Consider the following 26,936-nt stretch of genomic DNA (forward strand, 5'->3'; position numbering starts at 1 on the left):
ACATTAGAGGCAGGAAATCAACAAAAATCCCTATTCAACTTGTCATTTGGATTGGTAAGAAATATGCATTGAACTAGAAAAGGGAACTCTTATTCTTTTGATTCTTCCAATCCCTAGAAGCCATTCAGCCATTAGACTTCGAAATAGGCTAAGGTAAAACTAAAACAATGTACATACCCAACTAACTTCAATGGAACTGCAACATGAGGGAGGCCTCTCGATGAAAGGTTCAGATCATGCTGATTTCATCTCTCTATGACTGGGATTTGCTAGGGAATTTCGCGGCGGCCCTGAGTTTCGCATTAGAGAACAGCCACACAGGCTCGCTTTTCAGCAAATTCTGTCTTATTCATTTGTCATATGAGGTGGCTGTTCTCTCATGCAAAAGTCACCCGAGAAATACCTTCCCTAGAAATTCCCTAGCAAACCTCCCTTTTGATTAGGAACCCAACCGTTACTCTATAAAGAGGGGGTCCGCCCAGAAATCAGAAAAGGAGAAGAAGAAGAAGAAATACCGAAATGAAGACAACCATCTCGCGACTGCTCTATTCACAACCCTCTCTCCCAAAACTCAAGTAAATTTTTTTTCATCCCTTATTGTACTATTAATTCTTTATATCTTTAAGATATCCTGAGAAAATTTCATGACCCATTTGTAATTTCACTGAATTTCCCATGAGGAAGAATACTATTTTATATTTTGATTGAGTACTCCTCTCTCCCTTACTTTTATGATTGTATTGCCAATGTTCCATGATCATGTCTTCTTTGGAAAGTCCATTCCTCTTATGTAATTTCGCTGTGGAAGATTTTTTTAGGTGAACCCACATCTTTTTTTTTCAATGATAATGTTGTCATTTTGAGTGTTGGTGATTACCCATGTTTTTATGACAATGCTGTCTTGATAAATTGACTTTCTTAGAAAAAACTTTTGTGGAAATTGGATAGTAAAGATCTTAAATTCACTGAAGTTGGAACCCTTTTGTCGTGGAAGATTTTTTTTAGGTGAATCCCCATCTCTATTTTCCCATGATAATGTTGTCATTTTGGCTCTGTTCACTTGTTTTCTCGGGAAAGGAAAAGAAAAGGTTTCCCGGGAATCTGACGTGGCATTAGGAAAAGAAATCCAGGGAAACTGTGCAGGAAAAGGTTTCCCAAGAAACTGCTTGCCCACTTTTTTCGCTAGTTTTCCTGGGAAAGCAAATCCGACCAAAATAAAGGGAAAAGGAATCTCACATTTGTGATAAAAGACTCATTTCCACATCATTTTTCCCAATTTCCATGTCAGATGTGACATTTTCCACCTAGGCTCCTTCAAAATCCCTTGAAGACAAGTGAACATGCGAATTTTAGCTTTCTTGGGAAAAAAGGGGGTATTTTCCTGGGATTTGGTCTCCCGGGAACGCGAGTGAACAGAGCCTTTGGGTTTTGGTGATCGCCCATGTTATTTTTTGTTTCTATGACAATGCTGTTTAAGATTAATTGGCTTTCGTAAAAAACACTCTTTTGTGGAAATTGGACCTTAGAGATCTTAACTTCATTGAAGGTGGAACCCTCTTGGATGGGAATAACAGGACCTTCCTTGTATCGGTGACATTCTTGAAACTCGTGAGATATCGGCTTGAGCCCTTATCTTAGTTGTAAAGTCATTCTTGAAACTCTTGAGATATTGACTTGAGCCCTTATCTCAGTTGTAAAGTCCTTCCAATGACAATGAGTTTGTCAGTTCAAGCTATGGAGATTACATTTGTTAGGTACCTAACCAATACACCAAAAGCTTCAGAGCTAATGGAAACCAGTCCCATACCTAGGCGGGCCCCCACCCAGGACCGTAACGTTCCACCACGCTTCTCCATCTGCCGTCCTTGGTGGCCCACTCTGTGACGCAGCTTTCATTATGGATTTTTTTTCCAGGTAGCCCTTTCCACTGGTCGCCCCTTCTGCGGCGGCCCAATGTGGCAACTTCACTCTGGCGGCTTTTACTCTGGTGTTTATACCAAGTAGCCCTTTCCAGGTAGTCCTCTCCACAAGTCTCCCCTAACGTGACTTGAACATAGGACATGGCGGTTGCTCTGATACCAAATGTTATGTATCTAACCAATATGCCAAAAGCTCCAGAGACATGATGGAACATGTTAGGCTAGGCCCTTTAAATCTGTCCCATACTAAGTTGGGTCCCACCTAGTCCCATACCAAGGCGGGCCTACCACTCAAGACCGAAACAACATTCATCTGCTTTGAAATCTTAAACATGGGAAAAAACAAATTTCTTATGTTTTCAACATTTCAAAATGGATCGTGCTTGCACAACTTATTTTCATTCAATGCTGGTGGGTTTCATCACTGGATCTTTCTTTTCTGATTAATTCCTACCCTCTCTCTCTCTCTCTCTCTCTCTCTCTCTCTCTCTCTCTCTCTCTCTCTCCCCTGTTGTGCTTGGGAGGTTACCATCAGTTTGCTCCACCTTTTTTTTATTTTATATCATAGTTGGGACATATATTTATATACCGTTCTAAATAAAATAATTGTTTCGATTTACTATTCTCTTGGTTATCCCCGTGGCTTCTGAAACAGTGCAATAGGTGCATCCAGAAGCATGAGATTACTTTCGACGGATTCTAATCGCGTGGATGAACCCTTCAAGGTTGAGGAAGCTGAGACAATAAACGTATTACCACCTCCATCAGAGAAGGTCAGCCGATCAGAGATGAAATTCAATAGTTCCATCTGTCTTATTTTCATCTCTAGTTGAACACAGGCTGTGTTAACTCCTTAGTTGGCTTTTTGGTTCAGATACTTGTGTTGGGTGGAAATGGTTTTGTTGGCTCACATGTTTGCAGAGAAGCTTTGGAGCATGGTCTGTCTGTCTCTAGTCTTAGCAGGTATTATACTCCCTAAAAGTAGCCATGATTTGTGTTGTAGATATTGTAATTGGCATGTTTTGTTCTATGAAAGGATTTGATCATGTGCTCTAGATTGAGCTTATATATGTTTCATATTCTTCTACTTATATTCAGGTTTTAAGTTGTACAGTCTATTCTTTTATAAGCATACATTATGCATGTTTACAATCCTTAGTCCAAGAAATTGATAGCTTCACTTGTCTGGACAAAATTAGTTGTTAACAAAAATTACTTGGATAGCATAAGCTGGTGCTAATTAAAATCACTGTTGCACTCAAATGGACAACGTTGAACCCTATTTGTTGCAAGTTGCAATCCTATTTATGTTGATCAGTGTAGAAATACCGAGAAATACCGTCTCGACACGGATCGAACATGAAGCGCAGAAAAACTTCAAGAAACGATGCAAAGACCACAATCACACAATCACACAAGATTTACGTGGTTCGGTAGTCCCTACGTCCACAGGGAAAGATCTTTCACTATTTCGGTCGAGGGTTACAAACTCTCTTCTCCTTGGCCAAGAAAACACAGAAAACCTCATCCCGTAAACCTTACATGTGGCTTATATATCAATGCCACTACATGAAGAAATTTACTAAAATAACCTTTAGTGAAAACCCGAAAATTAAATTTACCTTATGGGGCGCGCTGCCCCCGGCGTGTGCGTCGGGCACATTAGTCCGCCAGGTCCTGTATTATGCCAGAATACAAGACATATGCACAACAATCAGCTTGACTTCCATGGAATACTGAGCAATAGGTGATGGACCCATTGCCTTTATGAAAACTTTCCTCTTGTATGATGATGTTGGCTTTGAACATTTACCTGCTTTTAGCTTCCCTTTGGCAAATGTTTTGGTTTGATCTAATTCCGTTGTTTGTATGGACAGCTGAAACTTTATAGACATGATGTGGCCTAAGATTTCATTATGATATTTTTGTTGTTATTACCTGCTTGCTTAAGTATAATATATAAATGTAACAGGTTCACTATACTGGCATTTTCTATGATACATATTTCTGTTGGTTGAACTATTTGCTCACTTGTTTTCGTGGCTCAGGTCTGGAAGGTCAAACATTCAAGAGTCTTGGGCTAATAGTGTTGTTTGGCACCAAGGTTTACCATCTAGATATAATCTTACTTGTTTTATTTTTAATTTTTTTTTCTTTTAATGTAAAGCCTATTTTTTATTTCTTACAGGAAGCCTTCTTTTATCTGATTCATTGAAGGACGCACTGAATGGGGTGACATCTGTGGTATGTGTTGTTTACTTATTGCTTTTCCGCAAAAATGCCATGATGTAACTGGGAATCCAGAAAAATGATGAATCCATGAGATTTATTTTTTTGGTTAGCAACTTAGCAACCATAAAGGTCTAAATTATTGGATCTTCTCTTATTTTGCAAACTTTTTATGCTTTATATTAAAATTGCACTTCTATTATCGATGGGGTGCTCTTTTTATATCACAGGAACTTCCATTTAATCTTAAATAATAAAATTTAGGCTATATCAGTATATCCTGCATGGATAATTGATCCCTGATAATATAGAAATCTATAAATTTCATGCCACTATCTTCCATAGTTTTTCTCAAATAGGAAATTCCATATGCGTGTGAAGGAAATATGAATATTAAATTTGACGAGTGAAGGGTGTTTTTCCTCGAAAATTTAAGATAGTGATTATGGTTTATGAAATTCCATGCCTGAAATATTCACATCAGATAATGATCGTGGAACCCATGCTATTGTAATATTTGTGTTACACTGTTACCTGTATATCCATGAAGGTTACTTACGCAAATCAATGTTTTCGTCAAGACCCTATATTTCTTTGCCAAGGAAGTGTGTGTATATATACATGAATACATACATACATATACATATATAATTTAGTTATATACACACACATGTAAATATATATATATATATATATATATATATATATATATATATAGAGAGAGAGAGAGAGAGAGAGAGAGAGAGAGAGAGAGAGAGAGAGAGAGAGGAAAATGATTGTGAGCTTGAAGCTCATATAGCTTATATGAGCTTGACGGCCCAAACACATGTGGGCCCACATTGTTAGGATGATCCAAAGCATTCATTTGAAAGGCCCTTACATAGATAGGGTGTGTACAAAAAATCAGCTCCATAGGATCATCCTAACCCATCCAAAAGTGGAGGGCAAAATGGACAGACACCGTTTGCCACAAATCTGCACATTTTTGCCCTCCGCTTTTGGAGGGGTTAGGATGATCCAATGGAGCTGATTTTTTGTACACACGCTATCTATGATGGGGCCTTGCAAATGAATAGTTTGGATCACCACAAAAAATGTGCGACCCATGTGTTTGGGCCCTCAAGCTCATATAAGCTGTATGAAGCTCAAGCTCACAATCATTTTCCTCATATATATATATATATATATATATATATATATATATATTTATATGCACACACACATACCCACTTCTTTGCTAGAACAGGTTCCTCATCCTGAATGTATATGTTGGTGCAGAGGCAGAAAAATTCAGACTGTATGTAGTCATCATATTTCTGTGTGCACGCTTATTTTCAAGTTCGTACGTAAAATTTACTTGTTTAATCCCTGCGGGGGCACTATTGTAAGTGTAAATTCTGTAAGTTTGCATAGATCCATGATGTTTTGAAACCTATTCTAAAGTCCCAATAGATACTTTTAACGAACTTTGAAGATTTGAGCAACAGAGAGCGCACTCTTTTCTAGTCTTGCAACATGAGTGGCATATCATCTATATTTTCTTGTAATTGGCTTGGGTGGGAGACCATAGGAAGAAATTACTTATAAAGAGTTGTTTGAGCTTTCCCATGGAAGATTAGTTTGAGATGTACGGAGCTATTTTTAGCAAATGCTTTTGGTGGTGGTTCGATTATTAGTATTAAGGTTGTGTCTCTTAACCTTGGTGCCTCAAGATTTTGTAGTACATCTGTGGTCATTAGTGACCTATAGAGCAGATGTCATTCATTTTAGCTTTTACTTGTTGCTGAACTGACCTTTCCTCTCTGTCATATCTTCTTGACTTCTATGAATACTTAGGGCAAAACTACTGGAGTTCTATTCTTGTTGCTGAACAAATCTAACTATAATAAATACTTGGTTTTAGCTTTTACTGCAAAGAGTTTTTTGAGTCTTCCCATAACATTCAACATCTTCATGATGTTTATTCTGAATGGTGATTTGAGATTATACAAAACTGTGTTTAGAAAATACCCTTAGTGGTGTTCACAAATTTTCCGTGGTGTAATAACAGTCTTAGGTTTGAATCACTTATCCTGTAGCCCTCGGGTACACCTGTGGCCATTCATGATCTATAAAAATACGTGAACTGTTCTCATCTTATCTTCTAAAAGTTGCTGAACTATCCTTCCCTCTTTATCTTATCTTGAATTTTATGAATACTTTTGTTTGGTGCAAAGCTGCTTTAGTCCTTTTTTATTCTTGCACCACTTTAGATACTCTAATATTCTTATTTAACGAAATTTTTGTAGATATCATGTGTTGGAGGCTTTGGGACAAATTCTTATATGTATAAAATCAATGGGACTGCAAACATCAATGCAATTAGAGCTGCGGCAGAACGAGGTCAGGACATAACTATGTTCAAAATTTTATTGTTAAAAAGTCGATGTCTAATTTCCTGTACTCCTGACATTTACATCATTCATAGTCCCAACTCAGAAGGAAGGAAAAAAAGGAAGAAGCAAAAGAACAAAGAATGAAAGAAAGGCAAAACGAGAAAACAGAAACTAATTGTGAGACATGGTGTTTCCACATGAGAGTAGATTGGGACAAATAGAAGGAAAGAGGAAGAAATAGTAAACAAACGATTGAACATAATGGACAAATACACTGAGATAGAAGATAGGTGAGAAAGATCTGTACCGTCAAGCATAGGTAACATATGGTGATCAAGAGTAATCTCAGAACTTTTTGATGCATTGGGCATTATGCCTTTGGTTGGTACCATCTGTAACTTAAGAGACGTTCCATTAGCTACAATAAATACGGAAAACATGATAGTTGAGTAAAATACTGTGTTACCTTATGCTTTATAAAAGAATCAAAATTGAGGTAGAAAAAAAAAGAATTTTTTTACTAATGATGATGCATTTGAAGGAATATACAAGCATATTAACATCTTTAACTTTTTTAAGGATATATTAAATTGCATATACTTTTTTATATTTTTTAACTCCTAAAGTCTAACATATTTACTAATTTCTGTGATTCTATTATATTTCGTCTATGCTTCTTCATGCATCTTTGATAATACCTCCTTATAATCTCTTCTTGATATGTTGTCTCCCAATTTTTAGGCTATCCTCTTTTCATTTAGTTGCAGCATTGTTATCCTGCATATTCTAAGTAATGTCATCTTATCTTTGCATGTCTTCTCGCAATTTTCAAGCAACTATTCTTTATTTAGGGGTCATTTTGATGCAGGGAACATTTTCTTTTTTTGAAGTTCTTTTTTTTTTGCTCAAAATTTCTTCCTAAAATGTCTTTCTGCTGCTTGGTCTTTTCTCTTGAAATTCTTTTCCTGAAGAAATTAGTGAATCCTAATTCTTCAATACACATGGCTTCTGCTATGTTATCCACACTGTTTATTTCGTAAAGCCCTATCATGGATGGGTCATGGGCTACGAATCCATTACCACACCCATTGGATGATCTTATTCTTAACCACACAATTAGAGGATTTTCTATGCATTGAATATGAAGCACTGGTCAATTGATCTCTCATCATGATGGGACCTACCAGATGAATGGTCTGGATCACATGCACCTGTGCCACACATACCAGATTAGAGACACTGACCCCCCAAAAAACTAAAAAGGATAGTGTAAAACCTGAAATTTCCCGTGGAACAAACTTCGCATGTTCGGGCTGGGTTTTTGAATTTTTTCTGGACTTTTTTAATGAAAATGAGGTTACCAAACAAGATATCTCCCTCATTTTCCATGGAGGAAAATGTTTATATTGTTGCCTCGAACAGATGCCGTTTTTCTTTTTTCTAGTTGCCTCATACAGATGCTGTTTTTCTTTTTTCTTTCTTTTTTGGGTAATTCATAAAGATGGTCAGCTACATACATTCTGTAACATGCGAACTACTTAGATATGTTTCATAGCAGCCAACAATTACTTCGATCCATTAAGGTCTTTGTCTATGTGATCAAATTTCTGATCTTTTCTTTGTCTAAGTGATCTTTTTTTTTTGGTGTGTGTGTGTGTGGTAATGTCTAACACTCGAACTACTTATGACTAACTTTATAGATTTATACATAACAAGACAACATTTTCTGTCTAACATACCCAATATTATAGATCCTTTCTGTTTAGCTCCCTCTTCTTTTTCTCTCCATGTAAAAGTAAACTAAGCATGGGGATCTTTTTTTTCCTGGTATGGCTCCATTTTGATAAATCTTACTATCAATGAATGTAGAGAATGCTAATATGTTATTATGTGATTTTTTGGGGTACTGATAATTCGATAGACTGGATTTATTTGAGTCTCTTAATATGACTACATGTTGTCATGATGCAACTCTTTATGCATACAGCTTTACATATTCACTTTTCAATGGAACTGAGCGCATTGATTTCTGATATTCTTTTTTCAAAGAATTTTCATCAGACTGTTCATTTTTATTTTTTACAAAAAAATATTTTAGATGCTGGAACTTCAGTTGTTAGCTGCATAATTTGTTTTATTTTCATTGAGTTCTATTCGTCCATGACTGTTCAGTTTTGTTAGATACGTAAAACTTATGTTTAGCTTCTCAGCTTCTCATTGGTTTTTCTATCTGCAGGTGTAAAAAGATTTGTGTACATCTCAGCTGCTGATTTTGGTCTGGTGAATTATTTGTTACAAGGATATTACGAGGGGAAGGTAGTTTTCTTGGGCACTAATGCTCATTTAGTCACTCGTTAACTGTAAGTTTCTTAATGGTAGCAAAGATATATAATTTAAGTCATGGGGGTAATTTGTTCTTAGGTTTTTACTGTCAAATAATAGGATAATGAAAAGGAAAACATTATTTTCTTATTTAAGCCGTTGTGTTACTTTTTGTTATTCTATATATACTAGAAAGTATAAACAAAATTATCTATCTAAAAATGAAATCCATCATTATGATTATAAATCTGCCCCTTTGCATCTTTAGCTGTAAACAATGTCAGTAGCAACACCAAAAATTCTCCATTGTTTGCATCAACTTGATTAAAGTATGTGTCCATTCACCTGGTAGAGTAAGTAGTTTTTTTTTGAATGGCGCAATTTAGAGTAAGTTTTTTGTCTGACTCAATCATGAACAATTCTTGCTGAAACCGAGTTTCTAATTAAAGAATGTGAGGGACCGACGCCGGACGGGCAGACCTCTTTTTTCAGGTAAAAAGGTTAGCCCCAGGTACGCTTGGGGCTGGATTGAATCCTGCTTATCATGAAGAAGTTTCAAGAATTGTCAGCAGCCTTGATTGAGAACATTACTATATTAAATGGCATAATCACTATTTTCCTTAGACTCCTGTGAACCTCCCATGCGCTCTGATTGGTACATTTTGATCTCTTGCCTCATTTTGGAAAGGGGTTCATGTCTTTGGCTCATAGAAGATCTCTGAGAAAATTTTTAATCATTGAATTCTGAAATGTCAGAGTAGCGGGATGATAAAGTGGTCGGAGCGATTTTTTCAAGACAACTAGCAATGATGGTGTGGCTGAAGTTGATAGTCACCATGACAGAGAAGATATATGTGGGAAAGTTGATGGGAAGTCATACTTGCTACATTGCATCTTCTCTTACAATTCTAAATTTTGATATGGTAATGGGCAAAGATGCGCATACATGTACTAATACTAATGCCAGCATTCGAGAGAAGCATGGAGTCAAACTCAGCAGACCTATGCTTACTACATTGTTAACCGCATGAATCTGGATACTGATATGGTAATGGAAATAGATCTATCATGTAGGTACTAAATGAGTGCAGAATCCAAGGGTGGTCCAGAGTTTCCCTGCTCAACAAGCCCTAGAGGATAGGATGAGTAACATAGTTTTTTTTTTTAATGGTAGCCAATTTTTTTCAAACAAATAAGACCAAGTGGTCAGTACACGGGAATGTAAAACACTAAAAAAGACGAACAAAAGAAAGAAAAGAAAGAATCAAGGAGGGTTAGAATCAAATATCGCCAAAGCTTCCATGGATACACTGTCTCTAGCCAGCCTATCAGCCACGGAATTGGCTGAACGGCCAATATGCTGGAATACACAAGAGGAAGATCTAACCCAATCTTGCATTTCATCAAAATACCGAACAAATATCCAAGGGTGAGCACGAGATCCCTTGATCCATCGAATGACATTCAGAGAGTCCCCTTCTACCTTCACATTTTTTTAAAGATAACGATTTATTGAAACCCAAGAGAAAGGTACAACAGTGACATGGGGACAACGTGTCCCACAGTCCCAAGCAAAATACATCAGACACAAAATCAGAGTCCTAAACTCTACATTGTTCCCCCTCTACTTTTGTATTAAACGCCTCCATCTCCACTTCTTCCTTCTCAACACCATCCTTTGGAAATGAATCTGCCTTATCATTGGCCGAACTCAACATATGCTGAAATTTAGGATTGATTATCCTTGGTATTTCTCTAATTTCAGCAATTATCACTGCTTGGAAACTGTTTCCAAGGGCAATTTTCTTTATTTAATGCCCACCCTAAAACATTTTCCTAGTCTCCTTCAATGATGAGGGGACCTCGTCCCTCCTTCATGCACCATCTTAAACCCCAAAGTAAAGCTTTAGCCTCAGCTTCGTTTGCGTCGCATATGCCTGGGGGCCCTGACAAAGTCAACACGCAATATACCGCCAATTCCCGCTTGACCTGGATTTCCTTTAGCTCTACCATTAAAATTTAGTTTCAGCCATCCTGTAGGTGGAGGATTCCATCTTGGTACAGCTTTTCTTTTCTCTCTTCTTTCGGTAACTATTGTTATTCATTTCCTTAAAATGTCACCTGTAGTGTAGCTCTCAGCAAACTTATCCCTTTCCCAAAAGATAAGATACAATTTCACTTCTAACAATATTCTTCCCCAACTTCTTTCTTCATCTTTAATGATTCTGCTATTTCCCTCTCTATATATGCCAAATGATAGTTGTAAGGTACCAACTTCCACAATGTTTGACCTGCTTCCCCAAAAGGTCCGCCTGTCCAATTCATCAAGACCTTATGGAGTTTTGAAGAACGTAGAGAACCCAAAGCACTTGATGACAGCTTGCCACAACCTATAGGAGAAAGGACATTGAATCATTGAAGCTCCGTTTGATTCTTCTGAGGTGCCTGGGGGAGTAGTGGAATAAGAAGTCAAAGGGAATTTGGCGGAATGATGGTCAAAGGGAAAAAAGGTAGTGGCTTCCAAATGTGTTGTTTGGTTGTAATGATAACACCTGGAATTTAGGTGGAGCTGAGTATTAAAAACATTTGGTTGCCAGAACATGGCGAGGAGAAAGTTGGAAAACTTGGTAAACAACCATTTGGTTGGCAGAAGATGGCAAGGAGAAAGTTAGAAAAGCTTGTAATGGTGCATTTGATTGCATGAAGATAGGTGGAAGATTTTTCAATACTTGCAATAAATAATTGCTTTTTAAAATGAACACACAATAATCTGGCTACAAAATGGACGGTTGTAATGACTCAAATGCGGGAGCCGCTATTAGTGGTGAAATTAACCCCTCATTTTACAATTTCACATATCCGATGGACGGTTCATATCATTGACGGCCGGGATCTAATGCTTGGTTGGTATCAATCACCGTGGGGACCAACTACCAACGGGTAAATCGGCGATTTAGAGCAATCACGAGCAGGCCCCATCTTCGAAAGGCCAAATTGAACCTGCCATGTTCTATTTTGCCTACGAAATGGACGTTTCAGATCAGTATAGGGAAAGGGCCCGACTTTTGTGCCTAAAATTTTTCACTACTTTGTTCTATATTATGGCGATATAATAAAAGGTTAAACTTAACTCACCATCGATCAGTAGAATGCCTATCAAGCGGACGGTTTAGATCAATCAGGGGTGCAACAGTTAAATAAAATCACACTTGGTTGATCTCAGCCTGTGATCTAAAAAGACCTTATGCTTGCTACAACAACCGGGTACACCATGTGCGCTATGCATATCTATTATTAGCACAAATCACGCACATAATTTTATCTTGAAAATAAAACATATTAATCCAAGCATATAGCATTCGTAAACCACAACTTACAAGTATCACATATGGAAGTCTACCTGCCAAATAACATCCGTCAAATGGATCATACAAATTACATGTTCAAAAACCTCAACAACGCAATAGCCATGATCACAAAAATGAAAAACATGAGCCAGCTGATACAAGTGCAAAGAAGTCCTGCATATGCGATGTTTCTCCATTTCAGGTGATCATTCACTATGCTTAGATAATTGGGATCGCTTGTTGACGCTGCACTAGGGTCAGCCACGTTCTAAGAGCACTAAATAAATGAGCGGTGGTGTTCCTATATAGAGAAAAATCAAAATTATTTCATATTTATATTTATAGGAAGAATAATGCATATTTAGAAGAGATGTACCAGGTTCATTGGGCATCTGTAAAACCATCGTCCATTGTTCTTTTCAATTCTCAACATCTTCAGAATCATGTATCCGTTACCACATAAGCATCTAGGAGCCTTCCCTGCCATTGCTTCGAACAAAATTATAACAGTAAAACTGTCGTAGAAATTAGAAACATCATAATATAACCTATGGATCATATATATCAATTCTCTGTACATGAAAAATGGTAAGGATATATCTTAGCTCTATTTGGTCTAAGCAGGATGAGAATAGTTACTCGCCAAACAGTATCGAAGATGATTAATTCTTGTTCCAACTTTCAAGCACAAGGAATGTAAGCCACTAATACATTCAGACTTCAACTGCATGAATTCTCACCGGAGATACACTCACAACTAATTAACAACAACATGCGTGAAATATAGGTAATGAATACATAAACCCACTAACACTGATAGTAACACAATATATTGGTTCTACATTAGCACAATATTCCCTGCTGAGGTAGGGGATACATTCACAAGTACAGACAACTAGCTGCACAGACATAGGAAATGAAGACAACAAAACCACATACGACCACATTAGCACAATTTAATACTTCTACATATTACTTCTACATTAGCACAATGATATTACTACAATATATTACTTGTTCATATTCGCAAGGTGCAATACTTCAGTCACACTAAACTGGTCTTCTAATCGAAGCTAGGGTTAGGCATGTAATACTTGACAATGTCATAGGGTTACCGATAATACAAGTCTAGTTTAATACAATTCCCGACTTCCCAAAAAAAGTTACAAACAAGTTCGTTGCCATAATAGCAACGACTTCAATTAAGCAACATATCCCATGACAGAATCCAATCCCCAAAAAAAGCCATAATATGAAGATAACCATCAGAGCCCATAGTCCGAGGGATGGGGGACATTAGATCGATGATGAAGGAACTTGTTGACAAACATCACACGCATTTCCTTCCGACGGTTTAAAAAGCCATGCCCCTCTTTCTCGTTTATGACCAAGTAGTCGTAGATATCACATACGTCACCACGGGCCAGCCCATCTATCTCCTGTAATGCTTCCATCATTTTTCGGATTGGATATCTCATTTCTCATTCCTCGCATGAAGGGCAGAAGCCATCTCCTTGACGTTTTGAGTGAAATCCCCTACACATCCTTCAACTCAGACACAGGCCTCTTCCAGCGTCGTGATGAACCAACAGATCGATTGCCATCTGCAGCACCACTGGTTTCCATCGGAGTACTTATCGGAGTAGGCTGCAACTCAACTTTTAGGATTGCATTGACATGATAGATGGGACACACATTCCTCCGAAAGTACCATTGGAAATGAAAGAGCGATTTATAGGTCGTAAGGGCCACCCTACCCAGAATGTACTTGCCGCATGCGATTTCGACCTGAAATTTACATTTGTCGTCGCAGGATGAGAGGGATCTGCTTCTGATTCTAGAATATTAGGGGACGCCATCTCCAATGAAGATGGAATTATCCGCCACCCTGGGAAGTTTTACCTTGCAGATGCAGGATTTTCCTTATCGGGTAATTTTATCAATCTGTACCGTCTCACAAGGTACCATCTGGGTGAACAGAGAGGACGCGCACCACAGACAAAGACGGAGCTATTTAATCACAGGCATTTGTCAGCCAAATATGTCATTGAGTGTGCGTTTGGTGTTTTGAATAAGTGCTTCCCCATCCTAACTTGCGAATAAATGTACTTCGTACGAAAGGCAAGTCGATATTGTTATCGCATGTTGTAATCACAACTTCCAAGAGGCATAATGCCACATGATGCGTATATTGCTGAGGTTGATAGGGAACTAGCTGAAGCAGAAGCCAGGCGTAACCACCGCAGACATGCTCTAGACGATGATGATTTAGACCCTGATAGCATAGCGAGTGCATCATGTTTGGGTAGAAGTGTCGATGCGAGGGAAGGAAATTGGATTCGTGAGCAGATGTGTACTGATATGTGGAATGACTATCATGCGGCCCACTGATGTGGATGTCGTAGTTTTTTTAAAAAAATTGAATTAATTACTTGTTACGGTACTATGAACTCAAGTACTCTTATGGTACTGTATGGTACTCTAAACTCTAAACTTATGTAGTTGTCTTAGTTTCCTTCATTTCCTATGATATTGTAATGTAATGTGTTGATTGGATATTGTAGTATATTCTTCTCTATTGTTTATGTGTTTCTTTGATGTAATGTAATGTTTGAATGGATTGTGATTTAATATTCTTACATGAGGCAGGGAATGGAACCATCAGTTGTGAGTGGGAAGGGAAAAAATGCATCATGGTCATCTGACATGAACATGGTCTTAGTATAGGCCCTAAGGTATGAAGCCATAGAGGGACCAAAATTCCCAATGGCTTCAAAGAGGGTGCATTATAGGTATGCACTACTTCAGATTAATCAGGCTTGCAGGACTGCTTTGACATTGCAACAAGTCAAAAACCATGTCAAGACAATGAAGGCCATCTACAAGGTGGTGGCTGAGATGCTTGCCACTAGGGGGTTTGGTTGGGATGATGAGAAAAAGAAAATTGTAGTTACAAAGGACGTTGCCATGGACTACTTGAAGGTAACAAGTGCAAACATAAGCATGTCTGTTAAAGTTATCTTATGTAAACCCAAAGGCCAAAGTAGTAAACTGATCTTTTCTTGTTTGCTTCCCAGTCTTACCCTGACAAGAAGAGGTTTTTCACTCAACATCATGAAATTTATGAGGAGATGGTCGAAATATTTGGAGATGAATACGCCCATGGAACTTTCAAAAAAATTTGACAGGAATGTGGCGTTGTCAGGTCAAGAAGAGTCCTACATCGTCAATGTCACTAGTAACTAGCCTGAAGACAACCTAGATACTGGTTCTCAATACCACTATATGGCTACTAGGTCTCAATACGAACATATGCATATCGATTCTCCGACCCCATATCTGTCATAGGTACATTATACGATTTCCCCACATTAGGAGGGTGAGAGGCCGCAACCTGGTTCGATAAGTGTGTGGGGAGGAGGGTGAGAGGCCACAACCTGCTTCGATGAGTACTTTGATGGAAACCAATGGTGTTGCAGATGGCAGTCGATCTGTTGGTTCATCACGGCGCCGGAAGAGGCCTGTTTCTGAGTTGAAGGAATGTGTAGTGGATTTCACTCAAAGCGTCGAGGAGATGGCTTCTGCCCTTCATGCGAGGAATGAGATATCCAATGCCGAAAAGTGATGGAAGCATTACAGGAGATAGATGGGCTTGCCCGTGGTGACGTATGTGATATCTACGACTACTTGGTCATAAACGAGAAAGAGGGGCGTGGTTTTTTAAACCGTCAGAAGGAAATGCGTGTGATGCTTGCCAACAAGTTCCTTCATCGTCACTCTAATGCCCCCCATTCCTCAGACTATGGGCTCTGATGGTTATCTTCATATTATGGCTTTTTTGGGATTGGATTTTGTCATGTGATATGCTTAATTGAAGTCATTGTACTATGGCAACAAACTTGTTTGTAACTTTTTTTGGGAATCTGGGAATTGTATTAAACTAGACTTTTATTATCTATAACCCTATGACAGTATGACATTGTCAAGTATTACATGCCTAACCCTAGCTTCGATTAGAAGACCAATTTAGTATGACTGAAGTAGTGCACCTTGCGGATATGAACAAGTAATATATTGTGGTAATATCATTGTGGTAATGTAGAAGTATTAAATTGCGCTTGTAGTTTTGTTGTCTTCATTTCCTATGTCCGTGCAGCTAAGCTAGTTGTCTGAATGTATCTCCTACCTTAACACGAATTATTGTGCTAATGTAGCACCAAGATATTGTGCTACTGTCAGTGTTGATGGGTTTATGTGTTCATTACCTATATCTCACGCATGTTGTTGTTAATTAGTTGTGAATGTATCTCCTGTGAGAATTCATGCAATTGAAGTCTGTGAATGTATTAATGGCTTACATTACTTGTGCTTGAAAGTTGGAGCAAGAATTACTCATCTTCAATACTGTTTGGCAAGTAATTATTCTCATCATGCTTAGACCAAATGGAGCTAAGATATATGCTTTCTCTTTTTCCTGTACAGGGAATTGATATATATAATCCATAGGTTGTGTTCTGATGTTTCTAATTTCTACGACAAATTTACCATTATAATTATGTTCGGGGCAATGGCAGGGAAGGCTCGTCGATGCTTATGTAGTAACGGATACATGATTCTGAAGATGTCGAGTATTGAAAAGAACAACGGACGATGGTTTTACAGATGCCCACTGAACCTGGTACATCTCGGCTAGATATGCATTATTCTTCCTATAAATATAAATATGAAATAATTTTGATCTTTCTCTATATAGGAACACCACCGCTCATTTATTTGGTGCTCTCAAAACGTGGTTGACCCCAGTGCAGCGTCAACAAGCGATCCCAATTATCTAAACATAGTGAAGGATAGGCTGAAATGGAGAAACATTGTATATGCAGGACTTCTTTGCACTTGTATCAGCTGGCTCATGTTTTTCATTTTTGTGATCATGGCTATTGCGTTGTTGAGGTTTTTGAACATGTAACTTGTATGATCCATTTGACGGACATTATTCGGCAGGTAGACTCCCATATGTAATACTTGTAAGTTGTGGTTTACGAATGCTATGCACTCAAATTAATGTTTTATTTTCAAGATAAAATTATGTGCGTGATTTGTGCTAATAATAGTTATTCATAGCACACATTGTGTACCCGGTTGTTGTAGCAAGTATAAGGTCTTTTTGGATTATAGGCTGAGATCAACCAAGTGTGGTTTTATTTAAATGTTGCACCCCTGATTGATCTTAACTGTCCACTTGATAGGCATTGTATTGATCGATGGTCAGTTAAGTTTAACCTTTTATTAAACCGCCATAATATAAAACAAAATAGTGGAAAATTTTAGGCACAAAAGTCGGGCCATTTCCCTACACTGATCTGGAGCGTCCATTTCGTAGGCAAAATAGAACATACCTGGTTCAATTTGGCCTTTCGAACATGGGGCCTGCATGTGATTGCTCTAAACCATTGACTTACCCGTTGGCAGTTGGTCCCCACCGTGATTGATACCAACCAAGCATTGGGCCCCGGCTGTCAACTATATGAACCATCCATTGGATATGTGAAATTATAAATTGAGGGATTGATTTAATTACCAATAGCGGATCCTGCATTTGAGTAATTACAACCGTCCATTTTGTAGCCAGATTATTGCGGGTTCATTTTAAAGAGCAATTATTTATTGCAAGTATTGAAAAATCTTCCACATATCTTCACGCAACCAAATGCACCATTACAAACTTTTCAACTTTCTCCTCGCCATCTTCTGCCAACCAAATGGTTGTTTACCAACTTTTCCATTTTTCTCTTCATCATGTTTGGCAATCAAATGCTTTTTAATACTCAGCTCCACCTAAATTCCAGATGTTATCATTACAACCAAAAAACACATTTGGATGCCACTACCTTTTTTCCCCTTTGACCGTCATTCCACCCAAATCCCCTTTGACTTCTTATTCCCCTACTCCCCTAGGCACCCTGACGAACCAAGCAGAGCGTAATTGATCCAGTGTTTCCTCCTCCTGCTTGCATAAAAAACACATGCTGACCATGTGCATGCTCCGCCTCTTTAAGCGCTCGCAAGTACTGATCTTCTTATGAACAACCGTCCAGGCAAAAGCTACCACTCTTGGCGGGGCGATGGCTTCCAGATTTTTGAATGGTGAGACACCGTCATATCCCTTCTACCATCACATTATCCAACCAGTATGTAACCAAAGCTTCAAACCTTGATGAACAGGTCTTACCTCGGCCTTGGTAGCGTCTGCCACCTCTATGAGGCCCGCAAAGGCCCAGATCACCTCCCCAAGCTCATTCCCTCAAAACACCTCCAATACCGACAGGACCAAGATGAGTAATATATCTTACCTACCACGAAAAAAAAGGAATGAGTAATCTGTCTTAATCAATTTGAAGATTCGATTATTTTTAATAAATAGATCCAATGCTATATTTCTTATGTAAACCTTTCTATTGAAAGGGTTAAAACTTGATAGTATAGTGGATATTAATTTATCTTATGCTTAATTGAGGAAGTAATGAAAGAAAATAGCGTTTGAAATGTTGCACCCAAATCCCTGGAGTTTAGACTAGAAGAATATGTGCAACATGGATTTGTGCATGGATGGCCTATGTGTCATGTTGAAGGAACTATGGAGGATTAAGAGAGTACTCTCATCAAAATGTATAAGATCCACTCATAGCCATATCTACAAGTTACTTTGGCCTAATATAAATTTTAGCAACACGGATCTTCTATCCGAGGTACCGATTTCACGTTGGTTTACTACTTCTGAACCTTCTCCACCTTCTGTCAAGGGCTTATGCTACCATGATGCCCTCTAATATTTTCTTGCATTGTCCTTATTTTTTGTTTTTCAAATTTTGAAGATTTTTAATGTTTTTCAATTCTAGGGTTGAACCAGATTGCACTTCCCAAACCCATTTTGGATCAATGTCCAATTCTTTTGGACCCAAAGTTGGGATAGAGGGCCCTTGTTTCCGGTTTGAATTGGCTTGGTTCGGTGAGTCAAAGATGAAGGAAAGGTTGGAATGTTGGTTGCAGCTCCTGTTCGTGGGGTGGTAAAGTACAACTGGCCCAAGTTGAGGCAGTGGGCCAAAGATGAGGTGTTTGGATGGTCAGAGAGAGGTAGAGATTCTTGGTACGATTAGTGATGTAGGACAATACCTAAACGAGGGAAAATCCTACACTCCTAATGGGATAATGGGTTCTAGGAAAGTTTAGGGCTAACTCTTAAGAGGCTAAAGACATCTACTGGTTAACTAGGGTTGATTTTCAGGCATAAATTATTGGCGGACAGCAGCAATATTGAGGCTTAAATTTGCATTAAATAATGAGAAAGAATACAATTATGAATTATTATGAAATAAACCTTAAACAAATTAGTCGACAGTTAAAGGGTCCTTCGGGTAACTAGTTAAGGGCAAAATTAGGCTAAAACGGGGTTTTAATCGTGCGACCAAGCAGAATAATTAAAACAGTACCAAAAGCTATGAATTAAACCTTATTTTGATGAGAAATCATCAATAATCCAATGAAAAAACAGTAATAAATTTCTGCAGCAACAAAATGGGGTCAAATCGGTCCAATTTAGGCCAAAAGGGTATTTTGGTAATTTGGACAGATCTGGAAATTCTGGGTAAACTGCTGTGGGTTGAAAGATAATAGGTTTAAATGATGAAACAAATCAGATTTCCAGGTTTAGGGGGCTGCTACGTTGGCCGATTACGCTTTCAATCTCCAAAAGCAAGTTTTGGGGCTTGAAAGGTGTAAAATTTTGATTGGCCTCGAAATGGGTTGTAAAACTATGAATTTTGATTGCTATGGCTAAGGTTTAATCCCAAAATAAGTCCTTCAAAGTTTCAAGATGAGATCTTAAACGATGTAAGAGATATTTGGATTTTGAGTTTTTGTATTTCAGGGTTCAAGAACAGACAAAAATTGAAGAACTAATGACTTACTTGTTTATGGATGATTTGAGAGGAGAATAGAAGTGAGAAGATGAGAAGGGATTGAGAAGAATGGCTCCAAGCCACCAAGAAGAGAGAAGAAGAAGTTCCAAGCTTCAATAGCTTCTTTTGTAAAGAAACTTTAATTCCCTATTCAATATTCCAAAGTCTCTTACATTGCTTTCATATGATGTATTTGTAAGAAAAGAAACCCTAGAAGATAACTTAAAGTTAAAAACTAATCTCAACCATTCATCTAATCTAAAGTAAACTAAGTAAAGATAAAACCTTACCTAAAATAGTAATCCCGTAATATGCCTATACCGCTTCCTAAAGACACTCATAACTTGCTCAAAACACATCCAAATCATGTGATCTTGGGCCCGTTAGATAGGTAATTTAAAAACCTTTCTAATGAATACCAAAAACACGCCAAACGGATGAGATTTGATGCTTAAAAAGTAGGCTACAAATAAAATGATGAAAATATAAAGTAAATAATAAAAAAACAACTAAAAGAAAAACATGGACATAGCGTGGACATCATGTGGCATGTGGCACATGTGGCACAACACATGTGGTATATGTAACATATGTGAACGTCCATCTCTCATGCAAAAATCAGTCATTCTCCTTCCCACGATTCTTTCTTCGCTTGTAAACTTAAAATCCTCCTCCTTCGTTGATGTCCCCATCAATTAGTGTGATAGATAGTAAGGAAGAGAAGAGCCCCCTAAATGATGTTGAAACTTTTGAGAGAACGAGCCTGAAGGAAGATTTTAATAGAATCATTCTGGAAGAAGAAGTGAAGTGGTTCTAGAGATTGTGATCAGAGTGGTTGAAGCAGGGTTTCTCGAAAAATAAAAGTGGTTGAAGGAGGGGGGCAAGAACACAACATTGCTAATGCTAGGTGGAGAACGAAACGGATAGAGGCTTTGATGAGAGGGCTTATGATGTATGCTCAACGAACCGGATAGGGGAGATTTTCATTCACAGCATGAACAAGGCCCTATTTATATCTGTACCTCTCTTATATAATCTTTGTATATTACACTTTTAGACCTTCATCTTTTATTGATGGTGCATATGAGCACTGAGGTAGTTTAGTAGTTTTATGTGTAGGTTAGGAGTATATTTGTTCATCTTTGTTGATGTAGCTACTTTATTTGTGACTTCTAAACCTAATGTATAGCTTATATGGCTTCCTTATCGAGAGGTAGTTGGGCATTACATAGTAATCTGATATGTTGGTCTAGATATATTAAATTAAACATGTAAATTGTTAGGTAAAACATTCTCAACTCAACTCAACTAAGCCTTTGTCCCAAATTAGTTGGGGTCGGCTAATGAATCCTTTAGAAAATTTTCATGAAGAAGGTGAAGGGATCTACCCGGCTCAAATTGACTAAGTCTAATCCAAACGCTAGTTGGGTTCGTCTACATGGATCATTTTCTTCCATTCTATCATATCCAAGGTCATGTTCTCTGTTATGTTCCTAGCCCTCAAGTCTTTCCTCATTGTTTCTACCCAAGTTGTTTTAGGTCCGCCCCTACCTCTTTTTACTCCATCAACTTAGCACGAGTCACTTCTTCTCACTGGAGAATCCAAAGGCCTACCTTGGATATGCCCAAACCATCTTAGGCGGTGCTCTCTCATCTTCTCCTCAATTGGTGCCACCCCCACCTTTTTACGGATGTATTCATTTTTAATTCGATCTAACCTTGTGTGGCTGCACATCCTCTAAGCATTCGCATCTCCTCTACCCTCATCTTATGCACATGCTGCTTCTTGGTGGCCCAACATTCTGAGCTGTACTACATGGTTGTCCTCACAGTTGTCTTATAGAACTTACCCTTCAACTTCGTAGTTATTTTACGATCGCGCAGAACTCCTGGAGCATGCTTCCACTTCAACCAACCTGCTCTTATTCTGTGGTTAGCATCCTCTTCAATCTCTCCTTCCTTATGTAGGATTGAACCAAGATAGCGAAAGATATCCCTCTTAGGTACCTCCTATCCAGTCATATTTACTACATCCTTGCCCTGCCTCCTTACATTACTAAAGTTGCACTCCATATTCTGTCTTAGTCCTGCTCAGTCTAACACCCCTTTGGATTCCACAGTAGTCTTTCATAACTCTAACTTAGCATTAACTTCTACTTTGGTTTCATCAACCAAAATACTCTTTTAGGAATTTGCCACAGTTAGGAAATGTCAGCTTTGCATCTAAACACAAATGGACTAGATATAATCAGCACTATGGACATATCAGGCAGTTTGTTAATATACACTTCATATTTTGTGGTTTTATAAATGGATGAGAGCCATTATGTTTTGGGGTTGTATACATTGTACTCCATGTAAGCACTATGCAAGTCCTATTCAGAGATATTCTCTGAATGACAGCTCTTTTATAAGATTTAAGACCCTACGTCATTAGTATTTCAGTATGTTGTCTCCTACTTTATAGTTTGTATGTATATACACTTGCAGTTTATAATGGTTTCCATTGCATGTGATGTATGAATGATTATGTTCTTTTGTTTCACTTATTTCTCAAGAGTAAGTGAACCTGTAATTATATGATGCAGAAAGCTACTGAAGCGGAACTATTATCAAAATTCCCCTATGGAGGTCAGTTCATCCTCGATGCTACATAACATTTATCACACCTTTATTTAGCTCAGTAGGAATAATTTTTATTGGTAAACTAATAGATTTGGAGGAAGTTAAAACCTATGACCTGTGGACACGGGTTAGCGTGTCAAGTGTTGATACACATACGAGGTGTCCGACATGGCATCTCCTAAATATCTGGAAATAGGTACACGCCTGTACATACCCATACATATAAAATTACTGATTACTAAGTACAATTTATGACAAGATAAATGTTGTATGCATTTAACACACTAAGAAATTTTTAGGATTAAGCAACAACAAGTCTAAAACAAACATGAGATAATCAGATAACAATGCATTCATCAATCTAAACTATAATTATGGACTTCTCTTCTTTTTGACACCCCATGATAGCATGACTTCTCTAGTTTTATTCAGTCATCAATACACTAGGAAAGAGAGACCAACAAACATGCAATGAATATTGTTGAAATCCAAGAGATCTTTACTCTCTCAAAATAGGATCAAACACGATGTGCAATAAGCATCAAGATGATGTCCAAGAAACACAAACATACAAACAAGGAACTTAAGATTTATGTAGTTCAGCAGTGTGCCAACATCCACAGGAGAGAAGAGTTCTCACTATCTCAATTAGAGTTACAAACACCTTTCCTCTCAGCCAAGCATTTGCCCCAAAAGACCTCACCCAAAACCATAAAACGTGGCTTATATACTAATGTAAAATATATCCAATCTAGCCATAACAGAATCCACATGTTTATTCATCTGCCTATAAACTCCCTCCAAAGACTAGTCCACTAACTCATTCCTATGAAGAAATCAGTCAATCTCGTCATACTCAGTGACCCTACTTCCCCTCTTTCTATTCACAAACCTGATAGTACTAAAATTACCTCTTATGCACTGTGGAAGATCCCACCTTTTCACAGCTCTCCTCCTCCCCCAACCAATTGTCCACCTCTTTCCCTTCATTCAAGATTTGATACAACTTCTCAACTAACCCATTATTCCTTCCAAAGCCACATCAAGGATTCCCCACCTCCATGAAATACTGAGCCTGTTTTGAGACAGAATGCATCTCCCCCTATCTTCACGAGATAGATAGAGCTAAAATCAAATATCTCAACATAGATTGCCCTTCCAAAATGATCTAGGACTCCTTCACCTTGAGCCTCTATTTCCCCATGATCAAAAGGAATCGAACGCAAAGTGCCTCATTTTTCTTTTTGAATGGTTAAAGTGACACAATTAGGATTCCCCATCAAACACCCTTATTCCGAAGAACTACAGTTTGTGTACACCATCATCGACCTTTCCTCCCTCATCTGCAAACACCTCCTTCCACCCCTTAAAGTGAACTCGCCCACACCTCAGAGTTAACCAAGTAGGAATGACAGGAAATCAAGGCCCTTCTCATTCTCGACCTTTTCGTTAAAGAGATTACTCAGCAACCCGGCAGTCACTTTCTCCCCTATTCCTGACAATCCTGAACCAAGGGTTATGCAAGGATCCTACTTCCTCTTTCCCTTCCCCAACCATAACCGCAACCAAATTTTAGGCCAGTTCTGCCGGTAGATTTTCCACTCTGACACATGCACACAATGGGGTAATTACTTAGAATAAAGGAATGGAACTACACACATCTTCCCATGTTTCTCCTTGATGCTGAAAAATCCATACCAAGTTGTTTAAACAATTTTCCATGTCATCTCTACCCATAACAACTTTTGCCCATTAAGCTCCCCCATTGAGAAGTACACCTTGTTTGTCCCCTCAAAAATACCAGCTCAACATTGATTTTATAATCTGTCTTGTTTATGAACATCTGTCATTAGGATTTTCCTACTGTATGAGAAATTGTATATTAATGTGAAGACTTGAACCGGGGGGGTGGGCCTCTAGCTCAGTTGGTAAATGCTATATTATTTCACCCTGAGGTCCGGGGTTCGATCCCAGCTTATCTGTCAAAAAACAAAGAGTTGAATCCGTTACCTGAACATGTGATGCTAACAAATTAATATTTCCACTAAAGGGGAAGAAAACCTAGACTCACTCATAAATTCACTTAGATATTTTCTATTTAAATAAATGATCTTTTACTCATGTCAGCACAATTATGGAAGTTGGCATATTTCTATATCTTACGGAACAATCAACATTTTTTACAGGGGTAATACTTAGGCCGGGTTTTATACATGGGACCCGCCAAATTGGGAGCATGAAGGTACCTCTAGGCGTTATTGGGGCACCGTTAGAGATGGTAATCTTTTATTCTTTCAGCCTTGCAGTTGTTAATCCTTTCTTGGAGAGAGTGATCATCAAGGACATTGGTATTTTGCAAATCTTGAAACCAAAACGAACTTCTTGTTGTTACTTTTTTATTTTTAGGGTATACACGGAACCCGTGTGGCATGGTAAATTTATTGTACCTATATTAAGAAGTCCAAAACATCCATCATTCAAATATATTGATGATGATATTTCGATTATAAATTGATGTTTTAGATTAGTAGTACTTTTCCCCGAGGGCTGGTATTGCCACCCATAGAATTTGGGCATTTCCACTATAGCAGTTTGTTCCATTTGTTTTACTTATACTGTTTTACATATAGGACTTACATGCTGGAAATGCCTAATTTTAATGGTGGTAATCCAAGTTTCCTTCTCTGTCATAAAATTTTCATCATTTTTTCTTTATTTATGGCCCATCTTCAAAAAGACATTTCCATTGGATGGAATTTTTTTAAATTACCTGTACTCGAATAGCAGTTTTCAAAGTTGTATTAATTTATTGAAGGTCGTTCACATATTATGGTTCCTTTAAGATTCTTTCAAATTTACCATTCAAATTCAATGTTAAGTTTTATTCAAAAACTGCCTATCACCATGAAGTAGCTTTCATCTGGAATTGTGATGTTTTGTACTTCAAAAAATCTTGAGACAACCACCATTTATAATAAATGGTGGGTCTTTTCTGAAAAGAGCACCACTTCCGTGAAACTATCATTCAAGGTGTTCTAGTAAAAAAAACTAGTCTATTTCTGGTGGTTATTTTTTTCTGAACGGTACAAGGGTTAGGATGATCCTATGGAGATGATTTTTTGGGCACGCCCTAACTATGTCAGGGCCCATCACATGAATGGTTTGGATCCTCCTAATAATCGGAGGGTTAGGATGATCCAATGGAGATGATTTTTTGGGCACGCCCTAACTATGTCAGGGCCCATCAAATGAATGGTTTGGATCACCCAAATAATGTGATGTGGGCCCCATTGTATTTTGGGGCTGCATGTGCATGCACGGCCTTCCACCATATAATTTCTCCTTTTTCAGAACACTAATCTTTAAATGATGTAGACTGCATTGGGCCGAATAATGATTTTTCTATCTGACTTGTTTAAACTCTCACAGGCCTTCCAAAATGCAAAGCCACTCAATCAACTCCCTCTCTTGGGCCCACTATTTACACCTCCAGTTAACGTGACGTCAGTTGCAAAGGTTGCGGTCAGGGCTGCCACGGATCCTGTGTTTCCTCCTGGTATTGTTGATGTTTACGGCATACTGCGCTACAGTCAACACAAATGAACGTCTTGAATGTTTGTCAGATCCCTTTCCCCTCTCCTCTATACAATTAATGTGACATTTTTTATTTTTTTCGGGAGGTGAGTTCAAATTTATGCAGGTTTGAATAAAGTGTCTATGTTTCACTTCAATCTAATATATACACATATATACATTCATACATCTTTTCCAAGCAATAAAATGCATGAGTTTGTGCAGGGTTTATTATTGTTGCAATCTGTTGTGTTTATGAAGCATATATTGCAAGTTGTTCTTTGGTGAGAGGTTTATGTGAGGAATCAAAACAACGATGGAATGGAACTGATTTGTTTTTTGTCTCCTGTTTACGAGAACAGTCCCACTCAAATCTTACTCTCATCCAGGTGAGTTCTCACAACTCTCCCTCAACTATATATCCATCTAAACACATTTTAACTTCTCTCTTAGTCATACTAGGAATCCATGAATTCACATCTCTTACAAACACATTTTAACTTCTCTCTTAGTCATACTAGGAATTCGTGGGAACTCCTTAACTGTTAGGTAGCCTAATGGTTTAGAAACAAGATAAAAACCAACAATCTT

General features: G+C 38.0%; 1 protein-coding gene across 1 annotated transcript; it reads left to right on the forward strand.

The window, feature by feature from the left end:
* The first annotated feature begins 432 nt into the window (after positions 1 to 432).
* On the forward strand, positions 433 to 26,574 carry LOC143856775 (uncharacterized protein At1g32220, chloroplastic-like). The gene is made up of 10 exons (XM_077367044.1): positions 433 to 575; positions 2,575 to 2,692; positions 2,794 to 2,882; positions 3,968 to 4,023; positions 4,108 to 4,163; positions 6,437 to 6,530; positions 8,760 to 8,839; positions 22,736 to 22,778; positions 24,959 to 25,050; positions 26,202 to 26,574. The coding sequence occupies exons 1-10, from the start codon at positions 520 to 522 to the stop codon at positions 26,373 to 26,375; spliced, it is 858 nt and encodes a 285-aa protein (XP_077223159.1). The 5' UTR covers positions 433 to 519; the 3' UTR covers positions 26,376 to 26,574.
* The last annotated feature ends 362 nt before the right edge of the window (positions 26,575 to 26,936 follow it).

Source organism: Tasmannia lanceolata, unplaced genomic scaffold, assembly GCF_043159265.1.
Source record: "Tasmannia lanceolata isolate RefF3 unplaced genomic scaffold, GAP_Taslan_0.1 ptg000023l, whole genome shotgun sequence".
NCBI classification, from domain to species: domain Eukaryota; kingdom Viridiplantae; phylum Streptophyta; class Magnoliopsida; order Canellales; family Winteraceae; genus Tasmannia; species Tasmannia lanceolata.

Excerpts from the sequence above, each read along its gene's own strand:
- LOC143856775 (XM_077367044.1), top strand. The coding sequence starts at position 520 with ATGAAGACAACCATCTCGCGACTGCTCTATTCACAACCCTCTCTCCCA. Across the intron at positions 576-2,574 it reads CCCTCTCTCCCAAAACTCAA|TGCAATAGGTGCATCCAGAA; the intron begins GTAAATTTTTTT and ends CTTCTGAAACAG. Across the intron at positions 2,693-2,793 it reads TACCACCTCCATCAGAGAAG|ATACTTGTGTTGGGTGGAAA; the intron begins GTCAGCCGATCA and ends TTTTTGGTTCAG.